This window comes from Paecilomyces variotii, assembly GCF_004022145.1.
Source record: "Paecilomyces variotii strain CBS 101075 chromosome Unknown C8Q69scaffold_9, whole genome shotgun sequence".
NCBI lineage: Eukaryota > Fungi > Ascomycota > Eurotiomycetes > Eurotiales > Thermoascaceae > Paecilomyces > Paecilomyces variotii.
The window spans coordinates 440,591-452,947 of NW_021167148.1; the positions used below are offsets into that span (position 1 = coordinate 440,591).

General features: G+C 50.4%; 5 protein-coding genes across 5 annotated transcripts; 2 read left to right on the forward strand and 3 right to left on the reverse strand.

Annotated features, from left to right (window-relative positions):
• The first annotated feature begins 104 nt into the window (after positions 1 to 104).
• C8Q69DRAFT_473985 (peptidase M16 inactive domain-containing protein) lies at positions 105 to 2,475 on the forward strand. The gene is made up of 2 exons (XM_028631095.1): positions 105 to 305; positions 364 to 2,475. The coding sequence occupies exons 1-2, from the start codon at positions 195 to 197 to the stop codon at positions 1,999 to 2,001; spliced, it is 1,749 nt and encodes a 582-aa protein (XP_028483209.1). The 5' UTR covers positions 105 to 194; the 3' UTR covers positions 2,002 to 2,475.
• Positions 2,455 to 4,115, forward strand: C8Q69DRAFT_473987 (mitochondrial import receptor subunit tom22). The gene is made up of 3 exons (XM_028631096.1): positions 2,455 to 2,844; positions 3,101 to 3,390; positions 3,568 to 4,115. The coding sequence occupies exons 1-3, from the start codon at positions 2,733 to 2,735 to the stop codon at positions 3,622 to 3,624; spliced, it is 459 nt and encodes a 152-aa protein (XP_028483210.1). The 5' UTR covers positions 2,455 to 2,732; the 3' UTR covers positions 3,625 to 4,115.
• On the reverse strand, positions 4,116 to 7,014 carry C8Q69DRAFT_473990 (hypothetical protein). Its single transcript, XM_028631097.1, has 5 exons — positions 6,556 to 7,014; positions 5,775 to 6,458; positions 4,923 to 5,718; positions 4,573 to 4,825; positions 4,116 to 4,483 (listed from the first exon to the last, which is right to left on the reverse strand). The coding sequence occupies exons 1-5, from the start codon at positions 6,866 to 6,868 to the stop codon at positions 4,469 to 4,471; spliced, it is 2,061 nt and encodes a 686-aa protein (XP_028483211.1). The 5' UTR covers positions 6,869 to 7,014; the 3' UTR covers positions 4,116 to 4,468.
• A 446-nt stretch (positions 7,015 to 7,460) lies between these two features.
• C8Q69DRAFT_508795 (PQ loop repeat protein) lies at positions 7,461 to 8,759 on the reverse strand (the record flags this gene model as incomplete). The annotated part of the gene is made up of 1 exon (XM_028633010.1): positions 7,461 to 8,759. One exon carries the CDS (start codon positions 8,757 to 8,759, stop codon positions 7,461 to 7,463), a length of 1,299 nt encoding a protein of 432 aa, XP_028483212.1.
• A 1,609-nt stretch (positions 8,760 to 10,368) lies between these two features.
• Positions 10,369 to 11,181, reverse strand: C8Q69DRAFT_508796 (hypothetical protein; the record flags this gene model as incomplete). Its single annotated transcript, XM_028633011.1, has 1 exon — positions 10,369 to 11,181. The coding sequence occupies one exon, from the start codon at positions 11,179 to 11,181 to the stop codon at positions 10,369 to 10,371; it is 813 nt and encodes a 270-aa protein (XP_028483213.1).
• Positions 11,182 to 12,357: the final 1,176 nt, after the last annotated feature.

Below are 12,357 nucleotides of genomic sequence, written 5' to 3' on the forward strand. Positions count from 1 at the left end.
CTCGTTTTTGTAATGTAGATCGTCTGGACCTTGACTGGCGATCTGATTAGATAAGCCGCGTATGTCGGGCCCAAAATTCGCCGCTCCGGCCAGCAAGAAAGCCTTCCTGGTTTTTACAAACATCACGGAGATCACGATAAGAGGAGAAACGGAGAGGTCTGCGGAACTCCGTTTCTATATTCACAATCACTACAATGCGTCGCTCAGCGCTGCGAGCCGTCGAGTCGGCCAAGCCCCTCGCTCGAACTGCTCCTCGTACAGCTTCAAGGACCTTCGCTACTACTGTCGGAGAGCCGAAGGTCAAGGTACGTAATGATCTGGATCGCCCGTCTCCTACATCTTCTAACTTGATTTACTGTGTAGGACCCTGCAGAGCTTGACCAGATTACAACACTGCCAAATGGAGTCCGTGTGGCCACCGAATCTCTACCGGGCCCCTTCTCCGGCGTCGGTGTATATGTCGATGCTGGATCTCGGTATGAGGATGACAGTCTTCGGGGCGTGAGCCATATCATGGACCGCCTGGCCTTCAAATCGACCAAGTCACGGTCAGGGGATGAGATGCTTGAGGCATTGGAGGCACTTGGAGGAAACATCCAATGTGCATCGTCCCGCGAGTCCTTGATGTACCAGTCCGCGAGTTTCAATTCCGCCGTCCCAACAACACTTGGTCTCCTAGCGGAAACGATCCGTGAACCACTGATCACGGATGAAGAAGTCGATCAGCAGCTTGCGACTGCGGAGTATGAGATCGGAGAGATCTGGTCGAAGCCGGAGCTCATCCTCCCTGAGCTTGTTCACATGGCTGCGTACAAGAATAACACTCTCGGAAACCCACTGCTATGTCCGGAGGAGAGGTTAGGAGAGATCAACAAGGCTGTTGTTGAGAAGTATCGCAAGACTTTCTTCAACCCAGATAGGATGGTTGTTGCCTTTGCCGGTGTTCCCCACGAGGAGGCCGTAAAGCTCACCGAGAAGTTCTTCGGAGATATGAAGAAGAGTGAAGGCCCTGTTCTCTCTGGGGTCGGAATTGAGACCTCCCTTTCAGATTCCGAATCAGTCAAGCAGGAGCGTCAGGTGCCTACTGTCCCTCAGTTCAGTCCGACCTCGACAACCTCCAACACCGCGCATCTTTCGTCGCAGTCGAATATCCTTTCGAAGATTCCTTTCCTCAAAAAGTTCTCTACACCTCACAATGAAACAACGGTCTCGCCGATTGACTCCAGTCTCATTCAGTCATCGACGTTGGACCTCAACCGCCCTGCCCATTATACCGGCGGCTTCCTCTCGCTCCCTCCTATTCCGCCTCCCGCAAATCCTATGCTGCCCCGTCTGAGTCACATCCACCTCGCCTTTGAGGCCCTTCCCATCTCCTCTCCTGACATTTATGCACTCGCGACCCTGCAGACCCTTCTGGGAGGTGGCGGATCTTTCTCTGCCGGCGGTCCCGGAAAGGGCATGTACTCCCGTCTCTACACCAACGTGCTGAACCAGCACGGATGGGTTGAAAGCTGCATTGCCTTCAACCACAGCTACACTGACAGCGGTCTCTTTGGTATCTCTGCGTCGTGCAGTCCCACGCGAACTGCTCAGATGCTCGAGGTTATGTGCCGGGAGCTGCAGGCCCTGACCTCTGACACCGGCTACTCCGCTCTGCAGCCGCAGGAGGTCAACCGTGCTAAGAACCAGCTCCGTTCTTCTCTCCTGATGAATCTGGAGTCGCGCATGGTTGAGCTCGAGGACCTCGGCCGACAGGTCCAGGTCCACGGCCGCAAAGTTCCGGTCAAGGAGATGTGCGAGAAGATCGAGTCACTGACCGTCGAGGACCTGCGACGGGTGGCCAAGCAGGTCTTTGGCGGCCACGTCAACAACCGGGGACAGGGCACAGGCAAGCCAACGGTCGTGCTTCAGGAAGGAGAGTTGGAAGGCTACAAGCTGCGACCGTTCCCTTGGGAAGAGATCCAGGAGCGGATTTCCCGATGGAAGCTGGGGAGGCTGTAGATAGTTATAGTTCCCCGGCGGCCATGTAGCACTATTACATCACTGTTGATTAATGTACAATATAGATCTTTTCTTTTTTATGTGCATTTTCCCTTCAGCGGTCCACGGTGATCTGGATAAGACACGGCATGTGAAGTGATGATACTCATGGTGACGATTACCACCAGTACTAGAGTATATAGATAATAATGAATTCTCACCTCATTTGAGACTGAATGTTATGCGTTCTCGTCTTATTTTCGCGCCAGTCCATAGAGAACGACGGGTGTGATCGATCTGCTTTCTAGGGAGGCTACGGATATACGGATTTCACGGTCGCGTATGAAAGTGGCCATTGTAAGTATGTAGATTGTCCTCACGGAAAGACCATGCCACGAGATTCGAAACCACACTTGGGATTGCAGGAAGACAACAAGTAATAATATGTAAAACATAAGTTGCAGTCAATGATCACCCATAAGAAGTGCTGTAAAGAGAACGTCGTCATCGGGCCGGTGTCCAAGCTCCTTGCCGCTTCTGGGACGGAAAAAGTTGGACTGAACCTTCGACCGCCCAAAAGTTAAGTCGTCCATCGCTCATCCGGCAATCCAACACTCGACAACTTCAACACCTCCCCCAGAACATTCACAGTTCACGGTGTAGATTGTTGACGGTTTCTTTTCTTATAAACGCTTTATTTCTTCTTTCTGGAATACCCTTTTTATTCAATTTTTTAATACACCACCGCCACAATGGTCAAGCTCACCGAGGTCGAGGACGAACACTTCAAGGAGAAGCCCGCCCCTTCCAAGAACGACGTGCTCCTTGCGTCTGACGATGAGGAGGATGACTTTACCGACACTGGTGAGTATTGAATGAATCCTTCCATCATCGCGACGGTTTGAGGTTCGGGGTTCTTTTCGCGGAAGCGCCAGCTGCCACGGGCGCTCGCACGCGGTCAGATTCTGCATCAGTTGAATGCCCTACTTTCAATCATGCCAACGGCCTTCTCAATTGTGTCCAAGTGCCATGAGCCGGTCGCAGGGGCATTCCGGATCAGATCGCTCTGCAAATTGGCCCGATAACAAAAGTTGACACTTTCTTCTTTCCCAACCACCAGAGTCCGAAATCTCGACCGACTCCGCCCTTGAAATCGAGAACGAGACCCTATACGAGCGTATCTACGCTCTGAAGGACATCATTCCTCCGGCTCATCGCCGCCGTTTCTTCAACACTGTCGACTCGGTCACATCCTTCACAAAGTCCAGTCTGTTGTTCAGCGGTCGGGCATTGTGGATCATAAGCACCAGTGCCTTCCTGCTTGGTGTTCCGTGGGCGCTGGCCTACGCCGAGGAGGAGCAGTATGTCCAGATGGAGCGCGAGCAGGGTATGATCCGGGGTGCTAATGAGGTTCGTTGACACTTTCATCCCGTTTATCGTTATTTGTCATCCCAGTAATTATGGCCTTCACGTCCGCATCAAGAGATAAGGTCCCTACCTGCAGAGACCGAGTAAAGACAAAGGAGATGCCACTTTTACAAAAAAAAAAATGGAAATAGGGAAGCTAACATCATTACTCTTACGCAGATGCTCGCCCCCGGCGTCCCCGGTACTGAGGAGCAGAAGAGCCAGCCCACTCTGTAAATCAACCCATTTAACGCAAGGAAGCACAGGACTGTGGAGGGATCTGAATAAATCTATTTTTGCTGATAGATTGGACGACTGCGTCTCTGACACCGGTCATGATGTAAATCTGTCTGACGACCTTCAAGAAGACCCGAGGCAAGGGAGGTGTACAAATCGTGCTTCTAGCGATGCCTGCGGAAATTGTTTTCATGAGGTCAAAGACGGTGCATTGCTTGATTCGACGAGGTCATGGATGTCAAGTCTCCCGAGGTGGAGAATACAGAATCACCATGGATGAGACTGATTCCGGCTAGTGATTCTTCTCACAATCTCTGACTCCCTCTGCGTCTGTTCTTCCGTCATTTTTATCCTCTCTCTCCCACTCACTCATCCTGCGGATCTCACGCACACGTGTGATCCGTCATGTACTTGTACTACGATTCTTTATAAACTCTGTGATTTATACACGTCATGGGATGTCCAAATGGATTTGGTTTAAGAACTTTCAATGCTCCTTCATTATGTCATGAACGTTCAACTTAGGAAAATAGACAACCGATATATCATATCCAGTACCATCTGTAAGAACTACCAGGCGTGTCAATATGATGATGACCCTCTCGTGATCACATTTGATGTATGTGCTAGTTAGAAAAAGGGGGATACAAGAAATGTTAATTAGGGGTATCTCTGAAGGAAAGCTTCTCCAATGAAACAACAGATGGAGAACAAGTCACCAGCGGGCCAGAGGAAATAAAAATATGTCAACGCTTTTGGAAGCAATATGTCCACTGAAAAGAAAAAGAATATTCAAAGGTCATACATGATCATGTATGGAATCTTTCTTCAGGACGAGGTTCGATTACCACCGACTCTCCTAGTGATATATCTTGTCAGTGATACACATCAAAAGAAAGAAAGAAAGAAAGAAGAAGAAGAAGAAAAAAAAAAGAGCTAGGTCCATACCGTAGTCTCCCTGGCAGCTGTCAAGTTGATATGGAAGTCACGCCAGAGTCTCTTAACTTCGCCAGTCTCGACCATGTTGTCGACGACCTCGTTGGCGTACTTGGTCTGTCGTTTCACGCTCCAGTGGCTGCGTTCGATGATCTTTTCGTCGCTGAAAACGCCCTGGTGCTCAAGATAGCCGATGACCCATTCGCTGAGGTGGAAGCGCCAGTGGACGAGGGTGTGTGCCATTGTGGCGCGGGATTTGCAGTGTCTGGGAAGATGTCAGCTTGGATAAATCTGGGGATCTCTTTTTTTCTCTTCAAGAGCAGAGACATGGGTTTACGGGGGGCATTGTCGAGATTACCAACCTTCCCAAGTAGAATCGTCTGTCTTCGTCTGGGAGAGGATTGCCATCCTTATCCTTGTCTCTGGTGTCGTGAGACTCTTCGGATTGTTCATCACTGTCTTCGTCGTCTGAGAGCGGTTCGAGAGTCTCGAGAGAATAAGGCTTCCCGTACAGTTTGACATCAAAGGACGCAGGGTGACCAGATCTATTGCAAGCATCGCAAGGATGACCTTCCGTTATAGGGAAGAGAGTCACCTCTATTTGCGGCCGTGCCATTAAGGCTCTACGGAAGTCGGAGTTCCATACCGTAGAGACGAGTTGAGATCCAGCGCGACCTTTGACCTCATCCTCCAACTTCATGAAAGCAACCTGGTAGACGGGATCATTGCGAGGGAAGGCGGGATTGAGCTTATTGTGCACCATCCATTCCACGACGTCTCTGAAGAACTCCTTGGGCTTTTTGTAGCTGTGTCGTGTGAATTCAAACGGCATATCGGCAAGATCGGTGGGAGCGCCCAGTTCACCCTCGTCGTCCTGGAGCACAAAATCGTCCTCATACCGGTCCAGATCTTCGTTTTCAGATACTGGTGGTTCAACATCGGTGTCCTGGCTATCTTCTGACCCGGACTCGTCCTCAAGCTCCTCGACCGATTCGCTCTGTTCACCTTCACCATCAGACTCGTTGTCTGAATGCTGAGATTCCGAAACGCTTATTGCTTTCTCGCCGGCACGCCTTCGACGGAGCAGCTCTAGCTGCTTCTGTCTTGTAAGGCGCGCAGAATCAGCTGGCCGACCACGAGTGCGCGTCTTCTTGACAGCTGCATCAGAATGTCAGCATCATATGCCACTTTAGAGACCGGGGAAATAGTATTACCTGAGTCCTTCAGATCCTCGAGATCCTCTTCCAGATCGAGCCGATCCTGGTCCGAAGTTTGGCGAGGTGTCCGAAGAGCTTCTGGTCCATTGTCCAATCTCCTTCTCTTCGCAGGGGAAGACAATATTACATCGTCCGAATCATCCGAATCATCAACAGGAAACGCAGTACTCGGTGCTGCTCCGCGTTTCAAACGTCGAGTGGTCGAATGAGCGACCACCTCTTCCTCATCGCTTGCCCCTGAGGAGTTCTGTTCCAAAGGCTGCCGAGTCGATGGTCGTGTACGGGACAAACGCCCAGTCAGCACCGGGGACTCAGAATCATCTTCAGACTCCGTAGCGGTATATTTCCTTTTCAGCGGCGTCCTCATTTCTGCATTTGACCCCTCATTGCGTGAAGTTTTGCCCGAACGAAGCTTCCTACTGCTGCTCGAAGAAGCCTTCTCACTAGATTCTTTCCCTTCGTGAGACTTCCTCGTTGTTGGAACAGGCGTAGCAGATCCGTCAGAATCACTTTCACTATCCTCCTCAAGAACGACCACTCCAGACTGTCCCCGTCGTCTGCGAGCAGAAGCTTGTACAATTTCATCATCTTCATCCGACGATGCTGATAACCGTGACTGTGACTGTCGAACCGAAGACTCCTTCCTCTCATCATCGCTCGATTCTTCTTCCTTCATTTGCCCTCAACCCCACAATGTTAGTTACGATCATTCAGTTCTCTTCTTCCTTTCTCTTCCAACCAACCAATCAACCGAACCCAGAATAGATGTATCTCTCACCTTCATCTCCCTTTCCCTTCACTTTATATTTAGACCCCTTCTTCTTGTTCTTCCTATCCTTCTTCTTCTTCTTAACCGGAGTACTCATACTCGAAACCTCAACACTACCCGCTGCTCCATCATTGCGACTAAAAGCCGGATAGTCATCGATTCGTAACCGACCACGCGAAAGTGTGACCTTGGACGGATGCTCATATCGAACTTTAGCCACGCGGTCAGAGCCAGGACTGCGCTCAGCCCCCGGGGAGGCTGAGCTTGCCACGGGCGTGAAGGATAGACGCGTCTGCTTGACTTTGCCGTATGTGCGGGGCATGGTGGTGTTCAGAGGAAGATGGGGGAATGGAGAGGTATGTGGTATTCGTTATTTCCATGCGGAGGGAAGAAGGAATCTGTGAGAATCTCCAGGATATGATTAAGAGATCTTGTACGTTGTTCGATTTTTTCCAGCGCGAGCTGGTCCCCTCATCTGAAGAGTTTCGCGGCGGGTTGCGCGTAGATTGGTACACGAAATCACGTGTATGTTACTACTGCTTTAGAGAGGAAGGATGTCTTGAATCAACGATTGTGTTACTCAACACTTATTTTACCATAAAAACGGGAGCTTTCAGTTATATTGCATATTGTAGATTGTATATTTCATATCGTAATAATGATAATAATATATTGAGTCCGAAAATGGTCTAATCGGCCCCAATTCTGGACCCGCGCGCCTGTCCAGGAATGGGTTCGCTGTGCCAAAGCCATATGTATCCAAACGCCGTGAGATAATGCATTGTAAAACGCCGTTGCAGGGCAGATCTGACTGCCATAATGTTCTCCAAAATAGAAAACCCATCGGAAGAATCAATACAGCCATGCACCTTCGTCATCGTCATCATAGACGTGTAAGTCTATTGGAAATACCATCAGACAGAACCATATCGTTCGTGGCCATTACCCAGCAGAGATTGTTCCTCCTGTGCGAGTCTCCGATCCGGGCCCTCCGGGGAAATAGAAGGGATCCAGCCCCTCATCCATCCGCTGACTCTCCTCCATCGGTTGCGGCCTCGCTGCGGATCAGCGACTCTGATCACAGGAGCCTCGCCTGCCTCGCCATACATAGCGAATTGGACACCCATGAATCCATCCATAGCAAGGACACCTGCGGCACCAAGAAAGAATGGTATGGCTCTTCCGACCCATTCCACGCGGTCGTTTCCCTCTGGCCCAACCCAACCGCCACCGCCATATGCCGGGAAGTCGTACCAGGCATTGGGGTTCGTGACGAGAGACGAAGAGTAGAAGAAGTTTCCACAGAAAGCTGCCATGAACAGTAGCGGTGAGAGCCCTGCAGTACTTTGCCGGCAGTAGTTCTTGTATAGTTGCGGCAGTCTCGAGCCAAGATAGAGGAGCGTAGACATCCATGATAGTATACGTCCTGCGATCTCGATCGCGGTCTCTGTAGGCTCTTCCTGAGGCTGCAGTCGCGGAGGAGAGCCTGTGGGAGATGCATTTGCCAGGACAGCACAAAGCATCGACGCCAGGAGAACAGTCTTCGGAGACGCGGTAGGTATCACGAGCCCGTTTCCAGCACGGGAGAATGAGCGACTGGACGAGCCCAGTTTTTCGTTACTGTAGGACATAGACCGACTCTCTGTCGTATCAATGAAGGAACCCTTTCTCTCTGCTGCGTCTTTTGCTTTCGTTTTCGGTGACATTTCGGCCGGGTAAATATCAACGCTGGAGGCATCCTCAAATGGAGAGACGCCTTCGAAGAATTGTCGACCCTCATCTCCACCGTCAGCAGAATACGTCCCGTTCTTCCCTTTCTTCCATCCACCAAAGTGAGTGTACCAGTAATACTGAAACACGAGCACGACATCAACAAATACGTAGTACCCGGCAATGGTCACCTGCCAACCAGCCTGCCGTGTAAATAGCGCGCCTAGGAGATTCGCTGTATCACCCAAGCACCACTCGACGAGGAAGAACGGGGACAATCCAGCCGTCGATTTGTAAACGTAGTTCTTATAGATCTGAGGGAGTTGTGCGAACAGCCACGATACGATACTTATTGTTCCCAGGAGCGAGGAGACGAGGGCGAGAGGCGTAGGAAGGCAGACATGGAAGAATGAAGAAACGGTAGCAAGAAACGGGGTCGTAGGTTCACAATGCTGAGGAAGAGAAGAAACAAGGCTGGCGTCCTGCAGCCATGGTAAAGACATTATCTGGCGGCCAAGCTCAGTCTCTGATGTCCCTGGTCTCTTCTAGGACGGCGACGATGTTGTCGAGATAGTGAGTCCACACAACCGTCTCAAATATGAGAACTGCGTCCGACAATACCAGGAAGATAAGTTGCCTCGGCGGATGTAAATGATCTGGTTATCCGACCCGATATGAAGAGTCACCTCCCGCAATTGCTAATGTGGGGAAACCGGTCGTTATCCAGATAACGGCACAGAGAGTCCGAAAGCGGATGATAAGGCTATATCTTATTAGGAAACGACGCACGAAGGATCTCTCCTCGTGCAGACTGTGGAAGAGACAGTGGTATGAGTATGAGGAAGATGAAGAAGAGTGGAAAGGGAGGAGGACAGCGGACAGGAGGAAAGGAAACGAGACACAATCTAGGGTGAGGCGTGCGAGTCACGCAGACGACGACCGGATGGGGAAGGCTGGCATAGATAGTTACTCCAACTAACTAACTAATAATATTGATTCCTCCTGGATTATTACTTAGCGGGCTGTGTAAGAACCGTTCACTAGTCAAGTCATATCATGCTAACTGACAATTATCAAGCGCTATCTCAGCGATAGAGCCATCTTCCCTTCCGTGGATCCTTCCCCACACGCGTCGGGACGGGCAGGAAGAGAAAGGGTCTTGCTTTGCAGTCTAGAGTATGGAGTAATGACTTCAGACGACGATCGGATGGGATACAATCCTGATAAGCGAAGTCATCGCCACTCGTCGCGTGTGCTGGTCACGCTGCATACCTTTGACCGTCTGTGCGAGGCGAAGAGGATGTTCAAGCGGAGAAGCGGTGGAGTCTGACTCCGAGGACGGCGCTGATAACAACAGGCTCGTCGGTGGGATCGTCGATCATCCTCGAGTGAGGCTCCCATTTGACCTGCGGTTTCATCATGCATCAGCTCAACTGCTGGACCTCAGAGGACAGCTGAGAGAACAGAGTTGGTGAGGACCTGAGAGGAGAGGAGAGAGATCCGGGAGATCTCGCGCTTGACGTTCCTGCTTCCGCCCGGATCTCCATCACATCATTCGCGTATTATCCTTGATTCCAGCGATCTACGTGGCTGGCTGAAAATGTGGAATCATGCCTCTCTCAGCTTGGGCTAATAATAAGAGTTACCAGACTACGGGGATGCGTATATCGACCGCGTTCGGCCCAACTGTCGTCCTGTACGTTATGATAACACCGGTTGCAAGAGTCCAGCAACAAGTCATTACTACATTTATTATTGCCACGCAGTGCTGCGACACCCACTGATCAAATTATTGAATCTATCTAGTTAAAAACGGGCCATGGCCCATGAAATCCAGGGACGCTGTCCACAAGATCTCTCGAATCGAAGAGAAACATGTCCACCTATTTGAACTTTTTCATGGACATAGATACGAAGCGACGGCAATGCCGTACCACATGAGAACCGAAGCGGTCACCGAATAAAAGAACTGCAGGTGTAACCCCCCAGTCACGAAATGAAAGGTATGGTCCATCCATGACCAAACTGCATCTCTCAAATGTTACAAATTTCTATACAAAGAACCGGAAGTTCCAATCTCCAGTCAAGCAGGTACCTGCCAGAGGCGAGCAATTACTGCCATGCATTTCCTGCCACCCAAGCTGCAGCGAAAACGATCCCTGCCATTTTCCGGGATCGTCTTTCAGTACGGGAACCTTCGCCTGCAAGAATATCGAATGCATTCCCGGATCCTCCGAATCCTCTGGTAGCTTCAGGGGGTATCGAATTCGTCGAAGATGAAGACGAGGACGAGGAGGAGACAGAAGATGCCGGGCTTGGAGGTTTCACGGCAGCCGTAGTGATTGCTGTCTCTGCGGCACTGGTGACACTAGAGCTGAGTGTCGAAGGTGCTGTTGATATTGCAGAGGTTGCCTCTGCCGTTGTGCTCGAGGTTGTGGTTGCCGCTGCAGTAGTCTGCGGGAGCTGCGAAGTAGATGTCCGCGTAGTGCTCGCTTGGTCGGACGTAGTAGGGGCTTCACTTTGGCTAGTTGTCGTTTCTTCCATCGAAGTAGTCTCAGCTGTCTCGGGTTCACTGGTACTTTGGCTCGAGGAATCTGAGTTGGAGTCCGGACAGAGCGTCGACACTCCGAGTCCCTGAAAGAAGAGGCCTATCAAGGTATCTTTCCCCGCCTGCGATCCTTCGCATGCCTTGTTCACCACCACGTTAATCGTCTGCAATCCTGCTATACACTGCGACGAGCATGAGTGCCCTTTCTTGAAATCTTCTGTAGAGCAGCCAGGGATCGAGGCGATCCAGACAGCCGTGCAAGTCGCCGAAAATGACGAGATAGATTGGAAGTCTGACAACGAAACAGCCCTCGCGTATGAGATGTAGGGGAATAAAAGAAATGTCAGGAATAGAGGCGTCTTCCGCGGCAGGATCATTGCGGTAATTGCCATCCAGGAAGCTGACACGAGTGGACGAATTGTCTACCCAGCCAAGACCAGAAAATATGGTTGGTCTCAAACGTCGTTCCACGAGAGCTGATAGATCTCGCTGCCAGGGGGGATAAATTATATGCAACCGTTCTCAAGGTCGTCAGTGTCGTAGCACATCTGCCGTATTATCGCGGAGATATATGCTACCTGGCAGAAGTGTAGCAGAAAGGTAGACGGAAGCACAAAGCCCAAGTAGATGAGACGAAAAAAGAGTCTGATCGAAATTCGACGAACTAGAAAAAAGGAAAGCGCACGAATGCTCTTCTATCTAACCAGAAGCCACAGAGATTATCCAGCTAGTAGCTTTCTAGGTCAGGGACAGCAGCAAGGCCGGGCAATAATGCGCTGCAAAGTACTACCCAGCAGTAAATGATCATGCATTAGTGTCCAGCACTATTCTAGCAGTGCGTGATTGCACTGGTCGACTGCATGTCGCTGTGTATCAAGAAGAAAATAGCACTTCGAGGCTTGAACCACGATATGCCAGTAGAATTGAGACCGAAACACGGCGGCGACACCGGAAAGGATAGAAGAAATCGTCCCAATATTATAACAGGCACAGCATAACCAAGTGTGTCAGAATCGACTTTTCTCTCCCCAGCAGACATCTCCAGCTGGAAGATCGTTTTAGAGTTTCCCATCATAGCCGATCAATGACGGTCTCTATATCAAATAATCAACGGCTATTACCCCTTGCAGTTTGTAGGAGTGGGTAGAGATGGACGGGCGATTTACACCCGTGACGAATGGTAAACGACATCCGAGCTTCCCAGATCGTAGGTGAGACATACCTTTGGAGATGGTTCGTATCAGGCGCCTGCTCTGGCTGAAACTGCAGCACCATGAAAGTCCCCATTGACAGTTGCTTTACTGCTTTGGGTAGGTATCCTGAAACAGGAGAGACGGAGACCATAGAAAATCATTGGTGGTTGAGAGTGCAGCCCGGCGCTTAGCTAATGTGACCATACTCAATGTCGCTCACCATTCGGTGAAAACTCGCTACTAGCAGGATATGCTTTACATTTTGTAAATATCAAAAATCGTCATAGTTGTTTTAGAGAGCTGCGATCTCCATCGGTGGCTGTTTGTTATACGACTAGTAGTGGGGAGCCGGACCGACAC